Genomic DNA, 25,731 nt, shown 5'->3' with positions numbered 1-25,731 from the left:
TGAGTGAGTGACTGACTGACTGAGTGGCTGAGTGACTGACTGAGTGAGGGAGTGAGTGAGTGAGTGACTGAGTGAGTGACTGAGTGAGTGAATAAGTGACTGAGTGAGTGGTTGAGTGGGTGAGTGAGTGGGTGAGTGAGTGGGTGAGTGTGTGGGTGAGTGGGTGGGTGGGTGAGTGGGTGAGTGGGTGGGTGAGTGAGTGAGTGGGTGAGTGGGTGGGTGAGTGGGTGAGTGGGTGAGTGTGTGGATGAGTGGGTCAGTGAGTGAGTAGGTGAGTGATTGGGTGAGTGAGTGAGTGGGTGAGTGACTGAGTAAGTGAGTGACTGAGTGACTGAGTGGGTGACTGAGTGAGTGACTGACTGAGTGAGTGACTGAGTGAGTGACTGACTGAGTGACTGAGTGGGTGAGTGACTGAGTGAGTGACTGAGTGACTGACTGAGTAAGTGGCTGAGTGAGTGAGTGACTGAGTGAGTGACTGAGTGACAGACTGAGTGACTGACTGAGTGAGTGACTGAGTGACTGAGTGAGTGACTGAGTGAGTGACTGACTGAGTGACTGAGTGAGTGACTGAGTGACTGACTGACTGAGTGACTGAGTGAGTGATTGAGTGACTGAGTGACTGGCTGAGTGACTGGGTGAGTGACTGCGTGACTGAGTGACTGAGTGGGTGACTGAGTGACTGAGTGAGTGAGTGACTGAGTGACTGACTGAGTGACTGACTGAGTGAGTGACTGAGTGAATGAGTGACTGACTGAATGACTGACTGAGTGAGTGAGTGACTGAGTGACTGGCTGAGTGACTGGGTGAGTGACTGAGTGAGTGACTGAGTGGGTGACTGAATGAGTGACTGAGTGAGTGACTGAGTGACTGACTGACTGAGTGACTAACTGAGTGGCTGAGTGAGAGAGTTGGTGAGTGGCTTAGTGGGTGAGTGAGTGAGTGGGTGAGTGTGTGAGTGTGTGAGTGAGTGGGTGAGTGAATCACCATCATCATAATCACCAACACCACCATCACCATCATCACCACCAACACCACCATCACCATCACCACCACCATCATCGCCACCAACACCACCATCATCATCATCACCACCATCACCACCATCACCACCACCACCATCACCACCACCATCACCACCACTGCCATCACCACCATCATCATCAACACCACCACCATCATCACCACCATCGCCATCACCACCACAATCACCACCACCATCACCGCCACCACCATCACCACCATCATCATCATCATCACCACCACCATCATCACCACCATCACCATCATCACCACAATCACCACCACCATCACCGCCACCACCATCACCACCATCACCTCCACCACCATCACCACCACCATCACCACCACCACCACCATCATCACCACAATCACCACCACCATCACCGCCATCACCATCACCACCATCATCATCACCACCACCATCATCACCACCATCACCTCCACCACCACCATCACCACCACCATCACCACCACCATCATCACCACCATCACCACCACCATCACCACCAACACCACAATCATCATCATCACCAACACCACCACCACCATCATCACCACCACCAACACCACCATCACCACCATCATCATCACCACCACCAACACCACCAACACCACCATCACGACCACCACCACCATCACCACCACCAACACCACCATCACTAACACCACCATCACCACCATCACCACCACCACCATCACCACCACCACCAACACCACCATCACCACCACCATCACCACCACCAACACCATCATCACCACCACCACCATCACCACCACCATCACCACCACCATCACCACCACCACAATCATCATCACCAACACCACCACCATCATCATCACCAACACCACCATCACCACCACCACCACAATCATCATCACCACCACCAACACCACCATCACGACCACCACCATCACCACCACCAACACCACCATCACCAACACCACCATCACCACCAGCATCACCACCATCACCACCACCACCACCATCACCACCACCATCACCACCACCACCAACACCACCATCACCACCATCACCATCACCACCACCACCAACACCACCATCACCACCACCACCATCACCACCACCATCACCACCACCATCACCACCACCATCACCACCACCATCACCACCAGCACCACCACCATTACCATCACCACCACCATCACCACCATCACCACCAACACCACAATCATCATCATCACCAACACCACCACCACCATCATCACCACCACCAACACCACCATCACCACCATCATCATCACCACCACCAACACCACCAACACCACCATCACGACCACCACCACCATCACCACCACCAACACCACCATCACTAACACCACCATCACCACCATCACCACCACCACCATCACCACCACCACCAACACCACCATCACCACCACCATCACCACCACCAACACCATCATCACCACCACCACCATCACCACCACCATCACCACCACCATCACCACCACCACCACAATCATCATCACCAACACCACCACCATCATCATCACCAACACCACCATCACCACCACCACCACAATCATCATCACCACCACCAACACCACCATCACGACCACCACCATCACCACCACCAACACCACCATCACCAACACCACCATCACCACCAGCATCACCACCATCACCACCACCACCACCATCACCACCACCATCACCACCACCACCAACACCACCATCACCACCATCACCATCACCACCACCACCAACACCACCATCACCACCACCACCATCACCACCACCATCACCACCACCATCACCACCACCATCACCACCACCATCACCACCAGCACCACCACCATTACCATCACCACCACCATCACCACCATCACCACCAGCACCACCACCACCCGAATGTGATAGGACGTGTGATTTATGAAACGTTTCTTTAAAATCACTCGGTTTTTTCATTCAGTTGTATTCATTGTAAGTGTGCGTAGATAGTGTGTGTGTGTCTATGTGTATGTGTGTGTGAGTCCATATGTGTGTGTAACTCCATGTATGTGTCTAAAGTCGATGTCTGTCTGTGTGAGTCCATGTATGTGTGTCTAAAGTCGATGTCTTTGTGCGTGTGGGCCAATGTTTGTGTGTAAGTCCATGTGTGTGTCTGCACATGAAACAGGAGTTGTGTTGAGATGTTAAAACACAAAACAGAAACCTTTCGCAAGGAATCACGTCACTGAATTAGCCACACGAGGTGCTACTACTGTACGTGTTACATTTTATTTTGGTCTTTCGCTAAGAGTCACCTAGATAGGTTAAACATTAATATGTGTACACCTCCCACCACCCCTGTACCCCCCTACCCCTCCTGCACCCCTCATCCAGCAGTGGATAGAGTCTACCCTACGCGATATTGACTCTAGACGTGAGTATTGAGAAAGACATCCAAGGAATGTGCTTAAATAAACAACTTGGAGGCCACAATCGATTCTTGGCCAGAGCCTAAGCCACCACCCCTTGCTAATAAGTGACGTGTCGAGTCAACAGCCCACTGAGTCCTCAACACAGACGCGGGCGGGGTGGGTGGGTTGGAGAGCAGCGACCTCCACTCTCGGTCAAGTCGCGTGCTGACTCGCATCTTGCAGGGCTGCTGCTGCTGCTACTGCTGCACCATTGCTGCTGCTGCTGCTACTGCTGCTACTGCTGCACCATTGCTGCTGCTGCTGTGGTGCTGTTGCTGGTACCTCTATCAGCCAAGCCTCTCATCATCACCTGCTCCTGTGTGGGTGAGTGGGTGGATGAGTGTGTGGGTGGGTGAGTAGGTGAGTGGATGAGTGGGTGGGTGGGTGAGTGGGTGGGTGAGTGAGTGGGTGGATGAGTGTGTGGGTGAGTGTGTGAGCGACTGGGTGAGTGAGTGAGCGACTGGGTGAGTGAGTGGGCGAGGGGGTGGGTGGGTGGATGAATGGGTGTGTGAGTGGGTAGGTGAGTGTGTGGGTGAGTGTGTGAGCGACTGGGTGGGTTAGTGTGTGAGCGACTGGGTGAGTGAGTGAGCGAGCGACTTGGTGAGTGAGTGGGTGGGTGAGTGGGCGGGTGAGTGGATGAGTATGTGGGTGAGTGTGTGAGTGGGTGGATGAGTGAATGAGTGGGTGAGTGAGTGACTGGGTGAGTGGGTGAGTGAGTGTGTGAGTGGTTGGGTGAGTGGGTGGGTGAGCGACTGGGTGAGTGAGTGGGTGTGTGAGTGGATGAGTGGGTGGATGAGTGTGTGGGTGAGTGTGTGAGCGACTGGGTGAGTGAGTGGGTGGGTGAGTGTGTGAGTGGGTGTTGAGTGTGTGGGTTAGTGTGTGAGCGACTGGGCGAGTGAGTGAGTGAGCGATTGGGTCAGTGAGTGAGTGTGTGAGTGTGTAGGTGGGTGTGTGAGTGAGTGGGTGTGTGAGTGGGTGGGTGAGTGAGTGTGTGAGTGTGTAGGTGGGTGGGTGAGTGGGTAGATGAGTGTGTGTGTGAGTGAGCGAGCGACTGTGATGAGTGAGTGAGTGGGTGTGTGAGTTGGTGGGTGATTGAGTGGGTGTGTGCGTGGGTGTGTGAGTGGGTGGGTGAGCGACTGGGTGAGTGAGTGGGTGTGTGAGTGAGTGAGTGGGTGAGTGGGTGGGTAATAATATAATAATAATAGTACAATTTGTAACGCGCGCAAATTTGCAGACGTAGTGGCCGCAACTCAGAGGCGCGGAGCCAAGCTCAGAGTCACTCAAAAGCACGTGGTTGTAGAGGTGAGTTTTTAAGTGTCTCTTGAAGGAGGCGATTGAGGTGATGCTGCGAATGTGCAGAGGGATATTGTTCCAGACTGTTGGGGCTGCCACCGAGAAGTGGCGCGTAGACACGATGACCATCCTGGATCTTGGTATCGAGAGGAGGTCGTGAGTCGCGCTGTGCAGGCATCTGCCGTGTGCTGAGCTGCAAGTTGTCAGTAATGAAGAAAGATACGGCAGGCAGGCGGATATGAAGGCGTTGTGGCAGAGGCAGGCGGTCTTGTATGTGACCCTGCTGGCGATGGGGAGCCAGTTGAGAGCGCGGAGACGAGCTAGTGAGTCGAGACGGGGAAGAGTGTGGGCAATGACGACGCGTGCCAGGTTATTTTGTAGTCTTTGAAGTTTCTTTAGGTTGCCAGCGGAGGTCCGGACTAGGACGGAGTTGCAATAGTCAAGGCGAGACCCAACTATGCAACATGCCAAAGTGTTGGCAATTTCAGTAGAGATGAGAGGACGTATGTGTCTAAGAGCCTTCAGGTGAAAGTTACATGAGCTGATGATATGGTTGGTTTGACGGTCGAAGGATAAAGTTGAATCGAGGATGATACCGAGGTACCTGAAGTGGTCGGTGAACTTGTTGATGTGACCGAAGATGTGTATGTGTGTGGGGAGTGCTGCTGAATTGAGACGTTGCTTGTGTAGTGACATAAGAAGGGAGGGGCTGCTGGGGGCTCTGGGATCCCAGGCAAGTCCAGACGCTTAAGCCTCTGGGTGCCAGGCACTGGGTTCCCAGAGGGTCCAGACTATTAAGCCTCTGGGCGCCAGGCGTTGGGTTCCCAGGCGCTTAAGCCTTTTTGGCGCCGCCAACGGGGGGGGGGGGCTGTGTGTGCTCTGTGGGATGTCTGGTGGCGCACACGGCCCCACCCCTCGTTAGACTAGGCATAAAAGGAGAGCTCCCTGGACGATCAGGGCCCAGTTGTAACTCAAGACCCAAGACCCACGACCAGCCATCTGAAGACCCTGGGATGCTGCGAGAGCCAGCGCTGGGACTCTGGAACTCCCGACTCTACGACCTTGTGAGGGCGAGTTGCAGAGCGTAGCCAGAGTAGAGTATCTAGGCTGTGTAGCTAGGCTGTAACAGAGTATCAGGACTGTTGGAGAGTTGGACTGTTGGAGTGTTGTATTGTAATAAAGAAGTTACCTCTACAAGTGTCTCCGGAACCCGTTTACACTTGGTACCTAACATGATGGCCACTGACTTTTTCGGATTAAGGGCTAGGTTGTGTGCAGTGAACCATTGTTGCATGGCGGTGGTACATTCCGAGAGCCTCTCGAATCCAGATGCATTGCTAGAATCGATGGCGGTGAATATAATCGTGTCATCCGCGTATGAGTGATGCTTAACACCGAAGCTTGCAATGAGCCGGCCCGATCGGGGAAGTGTAGGCTGTGAAGAGCAGGGAACCTAGTACAGAGCCTTGGGGAACCCCCCATTTTGAGGGTGTGGAGTTTATCCTGTTATGTACGAAACTTGGGAACCCTAGCTACATACAATGTCTGCTGCCAGTTTTATAGGGCTGAACATTGAAAATGTCTAAGTGTACAATTATTGCGATTACCATGTCTCTATAGTCGTGGTTGAAGAGACATTGTAATGTTTTTAAACTATTTTATCTTTTCCTGTAATTCTTGAAATTCTGTTTTGGCGGGTTAAGTAAAAACATGCCTTACAATGGCTGCCCATAAAAAATTGTTTTAATGCATTTGTTTTCTGCCTATTTGTTTTAGTGGCCAGGTACTGGGCCGATTCTGCTGCGAGACCCGAGTGTGTGCTTCGCCGGGGAGAGATGTAAAAATGTAGGTGAAGAATGAAATAAAAATTAATAAAAATAAAATAATAAAATCACGACGTTTCGGAAGCAACACAAGCTTCCGTCTTCAGGTGAAACTGTCACAGCCAAATATCTGTATCACTTGAAGACGGAAGCTTGTGTTGCTTCCGAAACGTCGTGATTTTTATTTGATTTTAATTTCATTTTTTACCTACGTGACTTTACCGAAAAAAACTAAGAGTATGATTCCTTGCAGTCGTGAAAGCTTCAAATCTCGAAGATATCAAAATGGACGAGCGGTGCATGCATCAAGACGATGAGGAGCTGCAGCAGCAGCAGCAGTCTCCAAACAATTGGAAGGCTCCTTCACACACCAGGCAGAATGCAGCTCAGTCTGTGCAGCAGTATCATCCTGCCTTGGCAGAGGCAGCAACCCAGACTTGTCAGTCTCCACAGGCTCAGCCAGTTAAGCACACCTCACCAGTGCCTAAGGTGTCTTCTGGCAGCAGTCAGCGACCGAGTGGAGAGGCGGCTTCTGATACGAACTCCCAAGGTGATCACTTTGACTGCCCCTTGTTCACACACACGTGCTGTCTAGCTATTAATAACATTTGAGGTTTTTGTAAATTATATAATTTCACTAATAGGGGTTTTCCCCTTTTTTCTGGCAACAAAACTGACACCTTTTGCAAGGAATAATGCTTACATTAACCACAATACTTGCAGTCAAATGCAAACAAAAAACAATACTCTGATAATTTATGCATTGTTTTTGAAACTGATTGGTCCACACCAGAGACAGCTTTCTTTAGAGCCTCGTCTCATATGGTTTTTGACCAGATGACGCCAAGTATTGTGGTTAATGTAAGTATGATTCCTTGCAAAAGGTGTCAGTTTTGTTGCCAGAAAAAAGGTGAAACCCCTATATTTTAGTATATTTTGGTACTGGCAAAGGAGGTCCCATGATGACGCCTTTTGGCGTCATCTGGTCGAACACCATATGAGACTAGGCTCTAAAGAAAGCTGTCTCTGGTGTGGACCAATCAGTTTCAAAGACAATGCATAAATTATCAGAGTATTGTTTTTTGTTTGCATTTGACTGCAAGTATTGTGGTTAATGTAAGTATGATTCCTTGCAAAAGGTATCAGTTTTGTTGCCAGAAAAAGGTGAAAACCCCTATTAGTATATTTTGCTACTGGCAAGGGAGGTCCCATGATGACATAATTTCAATGTATTATTCTGAAAGAAATTGTCCCTGCGTGTACTCGCCTTACCTGTCCGCTTTTTGCCACTTAACCAAATCCTCAGGCTGCGTGAAAGTGGTGCACGACATGCTGATGACTTCAAGCAAACTGTGGCAGCAATTGGCCATCCGACCAAGAAGACATATTTCACCTCCTGGTAGTTACCTGCTTTCGTTTAAATTCCTCGTTTTCCGTACTCATTGACATGTAAATTTTGTCTCTAACCCCTCCCTCTCTCTGCCACTGCCCCCTCTGCCTATTTAAGGCCACTCCACAGAGACGATCTCCCTCTCTGTACCTGTGTTACTCTCTCTCTATGTATCTTGGTGATATCTGTCTGCTCATATGTCTGTCTATAGTTGTTCTGGTTAGAATTTTTTGTTGCTATTTCATTTATACCTGATGATGATTGCTTGTGTTGCAATAGAAACGTCGTGATTTTTATTTTATTTACTTTTATTAATTTGAATTTTTACCTACGTGACTTTACCGAAAAAACCTAAGAATATGAATCCTTGCAGTCACGAAAGCTTCAAATCTAGAATTCACAATAAGCATTTGATGTTTTAAAGAATTTGCTCTGCGGTCTGTATGTATGTAGGTGCACGGGAGAGAACATTTTGAAATATTAAAAAAATCAAGGAAAGCCTGGAGCTGGTCCGAATGCTGCCCAAGGATGTGTCAGTGTGTTGCGCAACCTGCAGCAACAACGGTACGTGAACACGAAAATAGACACATCGCTGCTCGTGCGAGACAAGTTCCCGATTGCTGCTGTAATTAAATGGTAGCAACAGAAGGGAAGTAATAAAATGATAAAAAGAAAAATAATAAATAATTCTCACGACGTTTCGGCCACAACGCAAGCAGCCGTCCTCAGGTGAAAACCAGGTCTGTCGGAAAGACAGCGTCTGAATGAAACAGCACACGTGCTTGGAGCATGTATATAAGCTGGGTTGGAAGGGGGGGGGAAAGGGGGAGCCTTGACAAAATAATTTGCATATCAAGAGGAATTTAGCATATTTCCATATCCCCTCCCTTTGATGCTGCTAATCCTGCATAATGCACGGGCATGAGTAGTACTAATCACATACCTGCATTTGCCATAAATATGCTAAATTCCTCTTGATATGCAAATTATTAGTGAATAATGTTTTCTCCTGGAAGAATCGTTTTAATTTTAAATCATTCACAGAGAATGTTTTGTATTATTGCAACGAAATACATTTGACAACGCTTTATTAAATTTGACATCCTGCACCGAAATTTTAATTTGAAGCTGTTATTTGTTTGCCTGTTGACTGTTCGACTTTCAAACAGCCATTATTCAATTCATGTTCATGCTGATGCAAATCTGTCTTGATTTTCCAGCTGCTACTCCATTATACACTGCACAACTACATAATGTTACATACAAATCTGACATGTTACATACAAATCTGAATTTGAAGGTACTATTGGTTTCACAGTGACACTTGCTCACCTACTTTCAAGCAGTCATTGCCATCCGGTAGAGCAATGCAGTTGCGAAGTTTGTTCCAATTGACGTGATTGACAAACGGCTTCCTGTTGGATGCACCAAAGTGTTGCTTTTTAAATCCTTTATATTAAGTTCGCTTGCTTGCGCGCTTACGACCGTGCAAATCTTTCGGTCGTTTTTAACCCACTTCCCGTGATCCAATCGAGCTGACATTTTGCACGCAGACTCGTTGTGCGTGACAATTTATTTTCGTGAAAAAAATTCCTAAATTTTCCACTTTTTAGGAAAACATTTTTGTCATATTTAATTTAAAATACCAATGTGATAAAAATAAAACTCTTACTCAAGAAAAACAGAATGAATAATAAAATAAAACCGATGCCACGCATATAAAGGATTTATAGTGAAAAACTTTGTTTTTACGGGTTAATTTTTTTATTTTGGATTCGAAATGTTGGAAAGGCAATGCTTTGCAAGATCACATTTTTGTATTTTATTAATATTTTCCTCTGACATACTATATGGGAGATGCTGAGCATGACAGATGCATGGACACTGAACTTTCTGTATAATTCCCGACTGGTATGTGTGAGTTGGTAAAGGTGTGAAGCATCAACATACGTGGAGATTTGTGCATGGCTCGCTGTGGGCAATGTATATAGGATGGTCACCCACGCTGAACCCAACCTAGCTTATGAGATCAGATGCATTGCAGTTGATGTTGTGATAAGCATGTGGGCATTATCAGAGTTTAACTCATTGGAATGTGGATATATCTTCATATTTTAACTTTAAGCACATGTCCATCTTATGATCCAAATGGAAAATATCTAAAAAAGATTCCATATTCAAAAATTATGCAATATATCAATATTCAGTGTCTATGTAATGTAAATAACTCCCATGTTGGTTATGAATACTGAGCAGTAGTTCATTGACATCAGGTTGTGCAATGAGAAAAGATGCAGTTGTCATGTGCATCAACCACTATTTTTTTGGGTTTTTAAAATCCTTTATATTAAGTTCACTTGCTTGCGCGCTTAGGACCGTGGAAATCTTTTGGTCGTTTTTTAACCCACTTCTCGTGATCCAATCGAACTGACATTTTGCACACAGACTCGTTGTGCGTGACAATTAATTTTTGTGGAAAATGTTTTCCTAAATTTTCCACTTTTTAGGAAAAAAAAATGTTTCACTAACACAATCAATATTTTTCCTAAACACAGAAAATTATTCAAGAAAACAACAAAATGTACAATATAAACAATCATACAAAAACTGAAAACCTTATAATCCTTATATTACGACTTTCCTTATATTTAATTTAAAATACCAATGTGATTAAAATGAAACTCTTACTCAAGAAAAACAGAAATGAATAATAAAATAAAACCGATGCCACGCATATAAAGGATTTATAGTGAAAAACTTTGTTTTTATTTTATTTGACTTTTATTAATTTTAATTTTTACCTACGTGACTTTACCGAAAAAACCTAAGAATATGAATCCTTGCAGTCACGAAAGCTTCAAATCTAGAATGAAAAAATAAAATTAAACCGATGCCACGCATATAAAGGATTTATAGTGAAAAACTTTGTTTTAGGGTTAATTTTTGGGGTTTTTTCTCCCTCCCAGATACGTGACGGAATTGCGTGGCAGGCCGTCCAACCTCAGCCGACACGGAAGCGAGTGTTCACAGGAAGTCTTGGCCGCAGCCAGGGACCATCCAGTGCCGGCGAAGGTTCCTCATCAGGTGACGCAAGCTCTCCCTGCTCGGCGCAGCACATTTCTCTGCACGGGACGTGGCGGCACGCGGGCGAATTGAAAGACGCGACACAATTTGCCACAAAAGTGATACGCAGTCTTCTTGGTTCTTTCGGTAAAGTCGTCACGTAGAAGGGAAGTAATAAAATAAGTAAAAATAAAACACGATAAAATACAATTCTCACGACGTTTCGACCACAACGCAAGCAGCCGTCCTCAGGTGAAGAACAGGTCTGTCAGACGCTGTCTTCCCGACAGCTCTGTTCTCCACCTGAGGACGGCTGCTTGCGTTGTGGCCGAAACGTCGTGAGAATTATTTTATGATGTTTTATTATTTTATTACTTCCCTTCTACGTGATGACTTTACCGAAAGAACCAGAGGATGAATTCAATATTACTCGTATATGTGTTGAGGTGTAAATTTTTTATTGCGAATGCTCATCCACTGGTTGCAGGCGTTTGCACAGAATGTTGTGACGGGTGAAGCAAATGGATCCAATGGTCCCCCACGGCCACCGGACGGAGACAACCCACGGGCCCGGCTTGGAACCCTGCCGGACAGCGGCAAGCCTGGCAACGCTCTTTACAAGTAAGTGCCCTTTAGGTGCATCATCGTCGCCACCTTTAAACATCGTCGTCATTTCGATTTAAAGCTTTCCGTGAACTGCAGGATTCATCTTCTTGGTTCTTTCGGTAAAGTCACCACGTAGAAGAGAGTAATAGAATAATAAATATAAAACATAATAAAATAATATAATAATATAATATACATGATAAAATAATTCTCACGACGTTTCAGCCACAACGCAAGCAGCCGTAACGTCGTGAGAATTATTTTATTATGTTTTATTTTTATTATTTTATTACTTCCCTTCTACGTGACTTTACCGAAAGAACCAAGAAGATGAATCCCTGCAGTCACGAAAGCTTTAAATCGAAACGCAAAATTCGTAATGGTGTTTGGGCTGATTTTTGCACTTGGATTTCCAATAAAAATGTCATTATTTTCCATAGGGATATACAGTACAAGCAATGTAAGTGTTGCTTCACATGTTATTTCTAATCGCAATGTTGACGGAGTAAAAATGTGCAAGTTAATGTAATACAGCCGTTACAAAGTACTTGTTCGTGCTTCTTGTATTTGGTATTAACATTTTGGAGCCTGTGTGTTGTTGTTTTTTTCGTGTCTCAAGCTTCCTGAAACAAATCGACTGCTTGGAGTTTTTGGAGAATTTCACTTCACGTGGATTGTCGAGTGTCCAACAGCTGAGGACGTTACTCTAAGGCAAGTTCCTACGGACGCTTCCATGCAAACTACGCGTGTTTTTTAACGTTTACAGGATTGGGATTTATTTTTAAGTTGTGCAAGTTTTTCTGCAACATAAAAATGCACAAAGAAGCTTGGAGAAGATGGAAGGTTGGAATTAAACTTGTAAGAGTTAATACGTGTGTGGGTGAGTGGTGAGTGTGTGAGGGTGAGTGGTGAGCGTGAGTGGTGAGGGAGAGGGGTGAGTGGTGAGGGAGAGGGGTGAGTGTGAGTGGTGAGGGTGAGTGGTGAGGGTGAGTGGTGAGTAGTGAGGATTGTCGTGCCACAAGAGGGGGCTCTGGGACCCTAGGCAGAGAAGCCCTTGGCGGCAGGCGCTAGGATCCCAGGCACCCCAGACACTTAAGCCTCTTGGCGCCAGGCGCTAGGATCCCAGGCACCCCAGACAGTTAAACCCCTTGGCGCCACCAACGGGGGGGGGGGGGGACTGTGTGCGCTCTGTGAGATATCTGGAGGCACACACAACCCCACCCCTCGTTGGGCACGAGGCATAAAGGGCAGCTCCCTGGCCGATTTGGGGCCAGTCGCAGGTCAAGACCCGCCAGCCAGCCAGCTTAGGACCCTGTACCCCCTCGTCCCGCTTGTCCTTGTAAGGCCGGGGCGCTGTGAGGGCCAGTGGTGGGACTCTGGGACTCCGGCTCTACGTCCTTTTGAGGGCGAGTTCCGAGGAAGCCAGAAGTCCAGACCCGCACCTTGGCTGGGTCGGGTCAGGTAGCCTCCCCTAGGGTAGTTGTAGCCGGAGGACCCCAGAGCGTAGCCAGAGCAGTGTACCTAGGCTGTGTACCTAGGCTGTGTACCTAGGCTGTGTACCTAGGCTGTGTTACCTAGGCTGTGTATCTAGGCTGTGTACCTAGGCTGTAACAGAGTATCAGGACTGTTGGAGTGTTGTATTGTAATAAAGAAGTTACCTCTACAAGTGTCTCCGGAACCCATTACACGTGGATACCGAAACATGCAAATAAGAAACATTGACAACTGCAAAAAAGTAGATGGGCTTCGGCAAGGGAACATCACTGGACTGCATTGTGGCTGGGAAACAAGACCGGTGTTGGAGTGGCATCCAAAGTAGAGCACACATCACCAAGAGGATGACCACCACAGAGATTCGAGTTGTGAGATTAGTTCGTGTGTAGTTGATAGATGGATCGTCACATAGCTCGAGTGAGGAGGCTGAGGAGTCCTGATCCAGTAGTGGGTACAATAAAACACATTCCTCCTGCGGAGGGAGCGGGTAGGAACGTTGGGTTGCTCGGTCAATGGCCAACTGTGAGGGCCGGGCACAAGCCGTCGTGAGTAGGTTAAACGTTGAGTTTTATAAGGGCACCACGGGGTGACCAGCCCCTCCCCACCCAGCCCCACCCCTCCCCACCCAGCCCCTCTCCACCCTCCCCACCCAGCCCCTACCCACCCTCCCCTCCCCACCCTCCCCTCCCCACCCAGCCCCTCCCCACCCTCCCCTCCCCACCCAGCCCCACCCCTCCCATTTTTGGATGCACGACGGACAGACACAATAATCCCCTGTGGGCTGGTGGAACCAGGTGGTTCCTACCAGTACTACCGACTGATTTTGTACATTAATTACTCTGAGGAATACACGTCGTCAGAAATTTGAAGAATGTTGTATCGTACACTATGGGAACCTCATTTGCCAGTAAAAATATCATAATTGTTTTTTTACCCTTCTATCTGGCAACATAACTGACACCTTTTTACAAGGAGTCATGTTTGTATAGACCGCAATACTTGTCTCGGGTGTGGACCAATCAACTTCAAGGACAGTGCATACATTATCAGAGTTATGTTTTTTGTTTGCATTATGACTGCAAGGTATTGCGGTCTATACAAACATGACTCCTTGTAAAAAGGTGTCAGTTTTGTTGCCAGATAGAAGGGTAAAAAACCAATTATCAATGTTGTATCGCTGAACAAAATTTGGTGTGTGTGTGTGTGTGTGCATATTTTCTGTGTTTCGCTGGATTTTAGGACTTGGATGAACTGGGAGTCCCAGAAGCCAAAAAGCAACTGCTATTGAGTGGAATCGAAGAGCATGGTGTGTCGACCACGATCTCCAGCGAGACGACGCTGCAGCGCTCGTCCAGTGAGGAGACAGTCCACCTCAGCTCCGAGGACGACAACGATGACGGCATCGACACCAAGGATGGCATCCGTGCCAAAGTGTTCCAGCGCTGCGGCCCTCTGGCAGTCATCTGTCCTCTGTCGGCAATCGGTATCGCAAAAGCAGCATTGCCAAATACAATTTGCGAGCGCACGCTCGCCAAGCCGTTGACTTTCCTCGTGCTGGCAGCTGGGGAGGCAGTAGCAGCCTGGAGGTGCCCAGGAGCAAGATGCCAAAATTGTCTTCATGCTCTGACATCGAAGAAGAGGAGGGGCTGGAGTGAGGAGAGGAGGGGGGTGAGCGATAGATGGATGATGGTGGGAGGTTGTGTGGGCCGTGGGATGCACGTTGTATGAAAAGCCCTTGGGGTAAATAAGCTGGTGTCTTTCGATTTAAAGCTTTCGTGACTGCAGGGATTCATCTTCTTGGTTCTTTCAGTAAAGTCACGGTCGACAGACCTGTTCTCCACCTGAGGACGGCTGCTTGCGTTGTGGCCGAAACGTCCGTGAGAATTATTTTATGATGTTTTATTGTTATTATTTTCCTTCTACGTGACTTACCGAAAGAACGACGTTTCGGCCAGAACGCAAGCAGCCGTCCTCAGGTGAAGAACAGGTCTGTCGAGAAGACAGAGTCTGTTTTTATTTATTATTATTTTTATTTCCATTCTACGTGACTTTACCGAAAGAACCAAGAAGATGAATCCCTGCAGTCACGAAAGCTTAAATCGAATTCCTTTGAGCTTGCTTGCATAGTTTTTTTTTTTACAGAATGCAGTCAATAAACATAAAGCTGCATCTTGGCTTTACTACCCAAGGCAGGAACTGGTCTCTTCCAAGAAAGAAGTGAATGACTTGTCAGTTTTGTTCCTTCTTAATTTTGGAGCTTTCGTGACTGCAGGAATTATTCTTGGTTTTTTCGGTAAAGTCAAGTATAACGATAAAACGTGCCGTTTAAGTCATCTGGAGTTGAAATATACAACACGTTTGTTTCCATGCAGAGGAGATAGCCATGTTCAGAGCAAATGTGTTTTTTTGTTGTGTTGCATTTGCTCGACTGTTCAAAGATCGTTTCAAATCTGCATCTATTGGAAGGATGAACACGAAGTGGGAAGGTTTTTGCAAAATCAGATGTTCTTGTACTCCAGAAGATTGTTGTACGGGGCCTGTCTGCTATAACCTACTTGATAACAACCCCAAAATGCCTAAGTAAAGTTGATTTGTGACTGTTCCATTCTGCAAAGTTTTATAGACTTTGCTGCTGGTAGCAGATGTAGAGAGAACAACACCTGTCTACACTTAGTGTTCATGGAACTGTCTTAAGCGTATATATGCAGTGGGTTTTTTTTAAATCCATTATATAAGTTCATTGCTTGCTTAGGACCGTGCAAATGTTTCGGTCGTTTTTTTAAACCCACTTCCCGTCATCCAATCGAGCTGACATTTGCACACAGAACTCGTGTTCGTGACAATTAATGTTCGTGAAACATTTTCCCAAATTTTACACTTTTAGGGAATTTTTTTTAATAAATTTAATTACCAATTGCTTAATGGTGGCAGGCAATCATCTGACCCATAGGTGGCAGCCATCTCAAGCCAGAGGACAAGAGGACTCTAGCCGCCACGCATATAAAGGATTTAGAGTGAAAAACCTTTGTTTTTACGGGTTAATTTTTGTTACAGGTCGGAACAACAGTTCCCCACCACCCACCAGGGATTATTTGTCTGTCGTGCATAGCCCCTCCCACCGTGTAGCACGCTCGCGGATTGGTTGAAGTGCGTCACGTGACCGCGAGCTTTCTGTCCAACCAAGTTCCTAGCTGGCCACTGTGAAGGAACGTGATTGTGCTATGGATTCAGAAACCCGAGTTTGAGGGTGACGTCTGAACTGCTGATTGTTTGGTCGCTGACCACTGGTGAAGTACCCGTCTGGTCACCGCCTGCATCTTGGAGTGGATTGAAAAAGGGCTGTTGATGTTCTTGAGCTTTGATTAAAAGCCAAAAACCTTTCAAGTACAATTTCAGGAATTGTTTTTTCTGGATAAACCACTTGCATAAAATATATCCAATGTTTGAGTTGCATACGGAGCCCAAAACCACCTGTACGTTTTGCAATGTGCTTTATATTTTGTAGCAATCACCTGCCTTTCATGTAAACTGGTACCAGGTGCATACAGCGCATGAGAACGTTCAATTCGAATGCGCAATTCCCTGGAATAGCCACAGTGTTGATTTGTTTAAACAAGTTTTGACAATAAAAACAACTCTCTTTGAACTGTAGCACGGTCTTTTTGACGGTGTTTTTTAATATACATGTCTCGTTAACCACCCCCGTCACCGCCACGCCAATTAGCAAGGTTTGTCACGTAAACAAAGCGTGCCAATTCGTTATAAGATCAGCACACCTGTGCTGCACCCGAAACGTCATTTCATTTCACTGTTTTCATTTCTAATTTGTTTTCACCCACGTGACTTTCACATCTATAATTACAAGCGCACAACCTTCATCCGTGATGGACGCCGCACTTGTCCATCGTTTTCATGCACGGGCGCTTCAAACCTCCAAGTCAGAGGTCGCAACACGGGTACCCGATACCCGTACCCTACCCGATACATGGCTACCGTACCGGCCGGGTACGGGTAGGCGTTTGCGACCCTGGTGCGGCCGGTACGGGTAACCGTGAGTCACTGGTGAGTCCCCGTTTGTCACTCATTTCCCAACGGTCTTGTCTCTTCTCCCCAATTCAAGTTCCTAGAATCAACCCATCCGCGCAACATGGCTTCATCCCCAGAGGTTGCAAACGGGTAACGATACCCCTATCCGATACCCGGCCGGGTACGGGTAGCAGGGTATCAGGTAGGGTACGGGTACCCGTTTTCGACCCTGGTTGCCGGTCGGGTACGGGAAGGACATGAGTCACTGGTGAGTCACCGTTTGTCACTAATTCCCGTCTTGTCTCTTCTTCACAATTCAAGTTTCTAGAATCAACCCACCCGCGCCTGCAACATGGCTTCATCCCAGAGGTCGCAACCGGGTACCCGATACCCGTACCCTACCCGACACCCGGCTACCCGGCCGTTTTCAACCCTGGTGCGGCCGGGTACTGGGTAAGGAATCAAACCCGTGTGTGACGTCTGCTCCACGCGCCGCCTGCATGGGACAACGGAGGGCGCAGGGACAGACACTCGACCGTGAAATCGATCCGCAATCTTGTCGCACGGCCAGCAGCTCCGTGTCGCCTTCTCTCGATCCCGCGATCCCAAGCAGGGGACAGTCCGCGGCGAAATGACGAGAGGAATTCACACGGAATGTCCTTTTCAACGAAGTCTTCCAGATGTAAAACGATGTAGCTTTTAATTAAGAAATACAATTCAAAACACACACAATTCGAAGACGTTTCATTTTAAAACTTCAAAACGGAGCATCGGGTGCTTGCGTGAATGCAAAATTATAATTCGTGTTGTCCAAGAATGTATCTCCTCTACGTGTAACTTTTAAGGGGTATGCCTTGTAACTGATGAATGATCTCGCCGAGTGATCTGTACAGGTTACTTCTAAACACACACACTTAATCACTCTAGATTTGAACACTTCATGTTTGACCCTCACAGACAAAATGTTACATGTACATGCACAATCAGACAAGTATTCATTCTAAATTATTGACAGGCATATTAACAAAATTGAATTACTGCAGCGAAACATACTGCATCAGGCAACATCGTATTAACAAGAAGCTATTTTAACACATACTATTGTGTCATTCAAAACGAGTAGTCCATTGCATGCTGGCGTCTGGGTCAAAACGTAGCAAATTCTAAACATTACCTACAAATAATAGATCACGACGTTTCGATCGCAACGCAAGCAGTCGCCATCAGCTGGGACCACGTCAATAACTGCTGAAGTTGGCGTCTACCTCAGTTGGTGATGATGGTGGTGATGGTGGTGATGGTGGTGATTGTGGTTGTCACACCTGATGACGATCGCTTGTGTTGCCATCGAAACGCCGTGATCTAGAATTTTTCGACCCACGTGACGTCACCGAAAGAACTAAAGAGTGTGGATTCCTGCAGTCACAAAAGCTTCAAGTCAAGATCACCTACAAACGACACAGCTGAGATTACACATCAATCATCGCCACTACTGACAGGCTCGTGTTCACATGCAGGCTGGTCAAGGGCCACCACCTTGTGCCACACAGGGGCAGCTGCTACTTGGGGATGCTCTTCGAGTGTTTCAGACAAGCGCCATGCAACAGCAATTATGATGAGAACATCGTGAATGCTTGGGGGCTTATTGGCTCTCGCTCCTGGTGAGAGACCGACCCAACCCACAGGTCCACTAAGACTGGCCACTCGTCTTCTTGCTTCTTTCGGTAAAGTCGTCACGTAGAAGGGAAGTAATAAAATAATAAAAATAAAACACAATAAAACAATTCTCACGACGTTTCGGCCACAACGCAAGCAGCCGTCCTCAGGTGAAAACCAGGTCTGTCGAGGCGACAGCGTCTGAATGAAACAGCACACGCGCTTGGAGCATATAAGCTGGGCGCCTTGACAAAGGAATTTGCATATCAAGAGGCATTTAGCATATTTATGAGAAATGCAGGTATGTGATTAGTACCACTTATGCCCGTGCATTATGCAGAATTAGCAGCATCAAAGGAAGGGGATAGGGGTAGCATTAACAAAGGGAAGGAGTGTTAATAGTATGTAGCTGCAGTAACTGGCCACTCACTCTTACCCTGCAGGTTGAACCCAGGAACTGAGTGTTCAACTTCACGTTATTGTCATTAAAGGCCTGTGACAAAGGAGCATCTATTGCAGCGACATCGTCTCTGGCTTACTCATCTACCGGGTCTCCATTTGACTTTGTGTTGTCTAGGAAGTCCAGCCACACCTCCACAAACTGCTGGGAGTTTCAATTTAAAGCTTTCCTGACTGCAGGGATTCATCTTCTTGGTTCTTTCACCTGAGGACAGCTGCTTGCGTTGTGGCCGAAACGTCGTGAGAATTATGTGATCATGTTTTATTTGTATTATTGTATTACTTCCCTTCTACGTGACTTTACCGAAAGAACCAAGAAGATGCTTGGAGTTGCCTTACTCTGCCTCACAGTCAGAATTCTCCTCCTGCTTCACGTTGCCTCCATCGATGTGAAGGTCCCATTTTGGAGTTGATTCTTCATCTTCACATTTTACCTTCACTTCTTCGCTCTTCACCATCACCTCTTCACATTTCACCTTCACCTCTTCATATTTCACCTCGTTACCTTTAAAAGTGTCCAAGCTGGGATTTTCTTCCGGTTCATGTTTGATGAGGGATGGGCTCATTGCAGCACTTTGACTTTCACAAGCTGATTTCAGACTCCACTCCTGGTGGATATTCTGATGCTTGTGCATTCTCTGGTGTACATGAAGATGTTCTGACTGTGCAAACGCCTTCCCGCACGGAGTGCACCTGAAGGGTTTCTCTCCCGTGTGTGTTCTCTGGTGTTTTATAAGAGAAGATGACCGTGAAAATGCCTTCCCACACACAGTGCACTTGAAGGGTTTCTCTCCCGTGTGGGTTCTCTGGTGTGCTTGAAGATGTGGTGATTGTGCAAACGCCTTCCCACACACTGCACTTGAAGGGTTTCTCTCCCGTGTGTGTTCTCTGGTGTTTTATAAGAGAAGATGACCGTGAAAATGCCTTCCCACACACACTGCACTTGAAGGGTTTCTCTCCCGTGTGTGTTCTCTGGTGTGTTTTAAGATTTGATGACTGTGTAAATGCCTTCCCACACACAGTGCACTTGAAGGGTTTCTCTCCTGTGTGTGATCTCTGGTGTTTTTTAAGAGAAAATGACCGTGAAAATGCCTTCCCACACACACTGCACTTGAAGGGTTTCTCTCCCGTGTGGGTTCTCTGGTGTTTTATAAGAGAAGATGACATTGAAAATGCCTTCCCACACACACTGCACTTGAAGGGTTTCTCTCCCGTGTGGGTTCTCTGGTGTGCTTGAAGATGTGGTGATTGTGCAAACGCCTTCCCACACACACTGCACTTGAAGGGTTTCTCTCCCGTGTGTGTTCTCTGGTGTTTTATAAGAGTAGATGACCGTGAAAACGCCTTCCCACACACACTGCACTTGAAGGGTTTCTCTCCTGTGTGTGTTCTCTGGTGGATCTGAAGAAATGATGGCCATGCAAACGCCATCCCACACACAGTGCACTTGAAGGGTTTCTCTCCTGTGTGTGTTCTCTGGTGGATCTGAAGAAATGATGGCCATGCAAACGCCATCCCACACACAGTGCACTTGAAGGGTTTCTCTCCTGTGTGTGCTCTCTGGTGGTGTGTAAAATTTCCAGTCCGCTCCGTGCTGTATCCACGCTGGTCGCATTGTTGCCTTGCCGTACCGAGCTGTGCTGAGCGCCTTTGCTCCATCAGACCAAGCGACAGCTGCAGACAGAAAAAAATTATATCCACACCACCTACACGTCAGACACAGAGTAATGCATATACACAGTCACACGTGACTTACACGTCTATACTTATTCATATATTCATGATGTAGTGAAAAAGTTTCCCAAATTCATCACACAGGCTGTTATTGCACACAATGAGAGGGCAAAGTCATAAATATGCCTGGAAGCCCTCGTATCTCCGTGGTGAGATGTTAACTACCTCACCTGGTATACAAGAAGTCGTGGGTTCGATCCCGACCCTGACGCCTGCTGCTGTATATTTGGAGTTTGCGTGTCTCTCTCTCTCCGTGGTGAGATGTTAACTACCTCGCCTGGTATACAGGAAGTTGTGGGTTCGATCCCGACCCTGACGCCTGCTGCTGCTGTATATTTGGAGTTTGCGTGTCTCTCTCTCCGTGGTCGCGTGGATTTTCCTCCGAATCTCCCGGGTTTGCCCTCCACATTTAGAGTCAACATCAGCACGTGATTAGCGTCTTTGACCGATACACATTTCCACACGTATTCTTGGTTCTTTCGGTAAAGTTACGTAGATAGACAATAACAACAGATAACATCAAATAAATGCCACTTGTGTTGTGATAGAAACGTCGTGGTTTTATTTACAATTTTGTTTACTTTTATTCATTTTATTATCTGTTATTTTTATAATTTTCTATCTCCGTGACTTCACCGAAAGAACCAAGAATATGAATTGCTGCAGTTACGAAAGTTTTAAGTCAAAACATTGACACACGCGTTGACAAAACCCCCCATACCTTGTTGTTGTTGTGGGCAGGTAGCTTCTGTAAACAAGAGCGGTACAGCAGCTCAAGCGGGCTTGGGCTGGTAAAAAACTAAAAAAAAAACTGCGTTAATATCTACAATAAACCAAAGTGACAAAGTAGCGAGCCGCGTGAAGACAAATTAAACTTAAGGGAGGGAATTAAAGCAAACGCGACCAGGCGAGGGCAGGAGGCAAGGCCCCGCGTGTCTAGGCCCCGCGTTGTAAAGTTCCAACTTGGACATCGATTCACAAGCTGCTGCTGCTCTATTGACATCCCTACGAGAGAGAGAGCGAGGCTCTAGCTTGGTAAACAACAACAACCACAACAACCACAACAACCGCAATGAAAATTTCTCACCTCGGATTTCAGTTCACGCGCGGACCTCCAGCTGCCTGTTAGCTCGTGACGTCACCCGGCAGCAGATGACATGACGTCACTTTCTGGGGTACAAGACCCTCCCCTCCCACAATGAGAGGCTACCCTAACTGAATAAATTAATAAATTATGTTAATGTTTGCGATCATCAACATTATCAATAAACATCATTTACACCATCATATACAACAATATCATCAGCATCATCATCAGCATCAACAACAACATCATCAGCAACATCATCACCACCCCTAGCATCAGCAGAAATATCAACATCATCACAGCAACAGCAACAACAACAACATCAGCAGCATCAACAACAACATCATCAGCATCAACAACAACAACATCAGCAACACCGTCACCATCTAGAACAGAGGGGAGGGAAGACTGCGGCCTAGTCGGCCTCGGGCCATCCCGAGTTTTCCTAGCGGACCCGCCGCGCCCGGAGCGCCTCCCCCGGCAGGAGTCGGGATCGAATAACGGGTCCGCCGGGCGTGGTGAACACACATACACACAGTGTACACACACACACAGTGCACACACACAGTGCACACAATGTACACACACACATAGTGCACACACACACACACAGTGCACACACACAGTGTACACACACACACACAGTGCACACACACACAAAGTGTACACACACACATTGTACACACACACAGTGTACACACACAGACAAACACACACAGACACACAGTGTGTACACACACAGTTTACACACAAACACACAGTGTACACACACACAGACACACACACAGAGTGTACACACACACAGTGCACACACAGACACACATACACAGTGTACTCACACACACACAGTGTACACACACACAGTGTACTCACAGACACACAGTGTACACACACAGTGTACACACACACAGTGGACACACACACAGACACACACAGTGTGTGTACACACACAGTGTGTACACACACAGTGTACACACACAGTGCACACACACACACAGTGTACACACACACAGTGTACACACACAGAGTGTACACACACAGTGCACACACAGACACATACACAGTGTACACACAGACACACAGTGTACAGACACACATACACAGTGTACACACAAATACACAGTGTACACACAGACACACAGTGGACACACACACACACACAGTGTACACACACAGTGTACACACACACACAGTGTACACACAGTGTACACACACAGTACACACACACACTGTATACACACACACACAGACACACACACAGACACACACAGTGTGTACACACACAGACACACAGTGTACACACACACAGACACACACAGAGTGTACACACACAAACACAGTGCACACACAGACACACATACACAGTGTACACACAGACACACAGTGTACACACACACAGACACACACACACAGACACACACAGTGTACAAACAGACACACACAGTGTACACACACACAGTGTACACACAGACACACACAGTGTACACACAGACACTCCCAACACACAACCGGTTAGTGCTGCTCCAGTGACAGATTGGCACGGTATGTCACGTGATAAACCTTGCGAATCGGCTGTCGGCTGATGGCCGGTTTAACGACACGCATACATTCAAACTTTATTTGGAGTTGGAGTTTGTGTCTCTCTCTCATCATCACGGTGGCTAGGAGATGTTAACTACCTCGCCTGGTATGCAGGAGGTCGTGGGTTTGATCCCGATACTGAAGATTCTTGCTGTATATTTGGAGTTTGTGTGTCTCTCTCTCATCATCACGGTGGCTAGGAGATGTTAACTCCCTCGCCTGGTATACAGGAGGTCATGGGTTTGATCTCGATCCTGAAGATTCTTGCTGTATATTTGGAGTTTGTGTGTCTCTCTCATCATCATCACGGTGGCTAGGAGATGTTAACTACCTCGCCTGGTATGCAGGAGGTCGTGGGTTCGATCCCGGCCCTGGCGACGCCAACTGCTGTATATTTGGAGTCTGCGTGTCTCTCTCTCTCTCATCATCAGTGAGTGGGTGAGGTGAGTGGGTGGGTGATTGTGTGAGCGGGTGGGGTGAGTGGGTGGGTGAGTGTGTGAGCGAGTGGGTGTGCGGGTGAGTGGGTGGGTGAGTGTGTGAGGTGAGTGTGTGAGCGAGTGGGTGTGCGGGTGAGTGGGTGGGTGAGTGTGTGAGGTTAGTGTGTGAGAGGGTGAGTGTGTGAGCGAGTGGGTGTGCGGGTGGGTGTGCGGGTGAGTGGGTGGGTGAGTGTGTGAGCGAGTGGGTGTGCGGGTGAGTGGGTGGGTGAGTGTGTGAGCGAGTGGGTGTGCGGGTGAGTGGGTGGGTGTGCGGGTGATGTGAGGGTGGGTGAGTGTGTGAGCGAGTGGGTGTGCGGGTGAGTGGGTGGGTGTGTGAGCGAGTGGGTGTGCGGGCGAGTGGGTGGGTGAGTGTGTGAGGTGAGTGTGTGAGCGAGTGGGTGTGCGGGTGAGTGGGTGGGTGAGTGTGTGAGCGAGTGGGTGTGTGAGGTGCGTGGATGGGTCAGTGAGTGGATGAGTGAGGAGGGGTACCAGGTCGTCTACTGGGGGTGAGGGGTCATTATACAGGGCGGTTCAAAGGTCAAGACACAGTTTCTTGGGTTTTTATTTTATTGTGATTTTCCGAGTTTACAAAGGTAGCTCTCTCTCCATCCGTCTCTCCACTCTCTCTTCCTCTCTCCATGCTGGGCCTGTAGGCTTGGCCCGAGCGAGTTCCCGCCTTTTCACGAGTTGATTCCGCCCCCCGCCGTGGCTTTGTCGGCACGAGGCTTCTGCGCCGGTGAGTGTCAAGGGCTCCAACGGGCCCCAAACCGCTGCCCCGTCGTCACCGCCGCCGTGGACAAAGCGCCGATGCTCGACATCATGAGCTGCGTGGAGAGGGACCTTCTGGACCTCATGTTGCGCACGGGCTACAACGTCGTCCAGGAGAACGGACAGAGGAAGCTGGGACCGCCGCCCGACTGGCAGGGCCCCCCTCCCGCCCGCGGCTGCGAGGTGTTCGTGGCGAGGATCCCGCGCGACCTGTACGAGGACGAGCTGCTTCCCGTGCTGGAGGCGGTGGGGCAGCTGTACCAGCTGCGCCTCATGATGACGTACGACGGAGAGAACCGCGGCTACGCGTTCGCCACCTTCGCGACGCGCTCGCAAGCCGCGGACGCCGTCAAGAGACCCCACGACTTGGAGATCCGCCCGGGGCGACGGATCGCGGTTTGCGTGAGCGTCGACAATCGCCGCCTCTTCTTGGCGAGGCTGCCGAAGGACAAGACGGGGCCGAGGTGATGGCGGCGATGAGCGACGCCACGGAGGGCGTCGTGGGCGTCGAGATGCGCTTCTGTCGCTACGACAGGAGCCTCAGCCGAGGCTACGCGTTCGTCGAATACGAGAGCCACCGCGCGGCCTGCATGGCCCGCAGGGTGCTGCTGCCGTACTCCTTCCGGCTGTGGGGCCGGGACATCAACGTGGACTGGGCCATCCCGCAGCGAGAGCCGGGGGCGGCGGCTGCTGCTGCTGCCGCGGCGGTGGCAACGGAAGACGACGAGGAGGGGGGGGGGGAGGAGGAGGCGGCAACTGAAGACGAGGAGGAGGTGGAGGAGGAGGAGGTGGGGGAGGAGGAGGCAACGGAAGACGAGGAGGAGGGGGGGA

General features: G+C 48.2%; 1 protein-coding gene across 1 annotated transcript in view; it reads left to right on the top strand.

Annotated features, from left to right (window-relative positions):
* The first annotated feature begins 22,405 nt into the window (after nt 1–22,405).
* Nucleotides 22,406–25,731, top strand: part of LOC133359482 (probable RNA-binding protein 46) — a 4,764-nt gene continuing 1,438 nt past the window's right edge. The window contains 3 exon segments of the mRNA XM_061577898.1: nt 22,406–22,579; nt 24,786–25,354; nt 25,357–25,580. Coding sequence (XP_061433882.1) covers nt 24,940–25,354; nt 25,357–25,580 — 639 coding nt within the window. The 5' untranslated portion in view covers nt 22,406–22,579; nt 24,786–24,939.

The sequence above is a fragment of the Lethenteron reissneri genome, chromosome 65 (genome assembly GCF_015708825.2).
Source record: "Lethenteron reissneri isolate LAM-NWPU_2019-01 chromosome 65, ASM1570882v1, whole genome shotgun sequence".
NCBI classification, from domain to species: domain Eukaryota; kingdom Metazoa; phylum Chordata; class Hyperoartia; order Petromyzontiformes; family Petromyzontidae; genus Lethenteron; species Lethenteron reissneri.
This window is presented reverse-complemented; position numbering and strand designations above follow the sequence as displayed.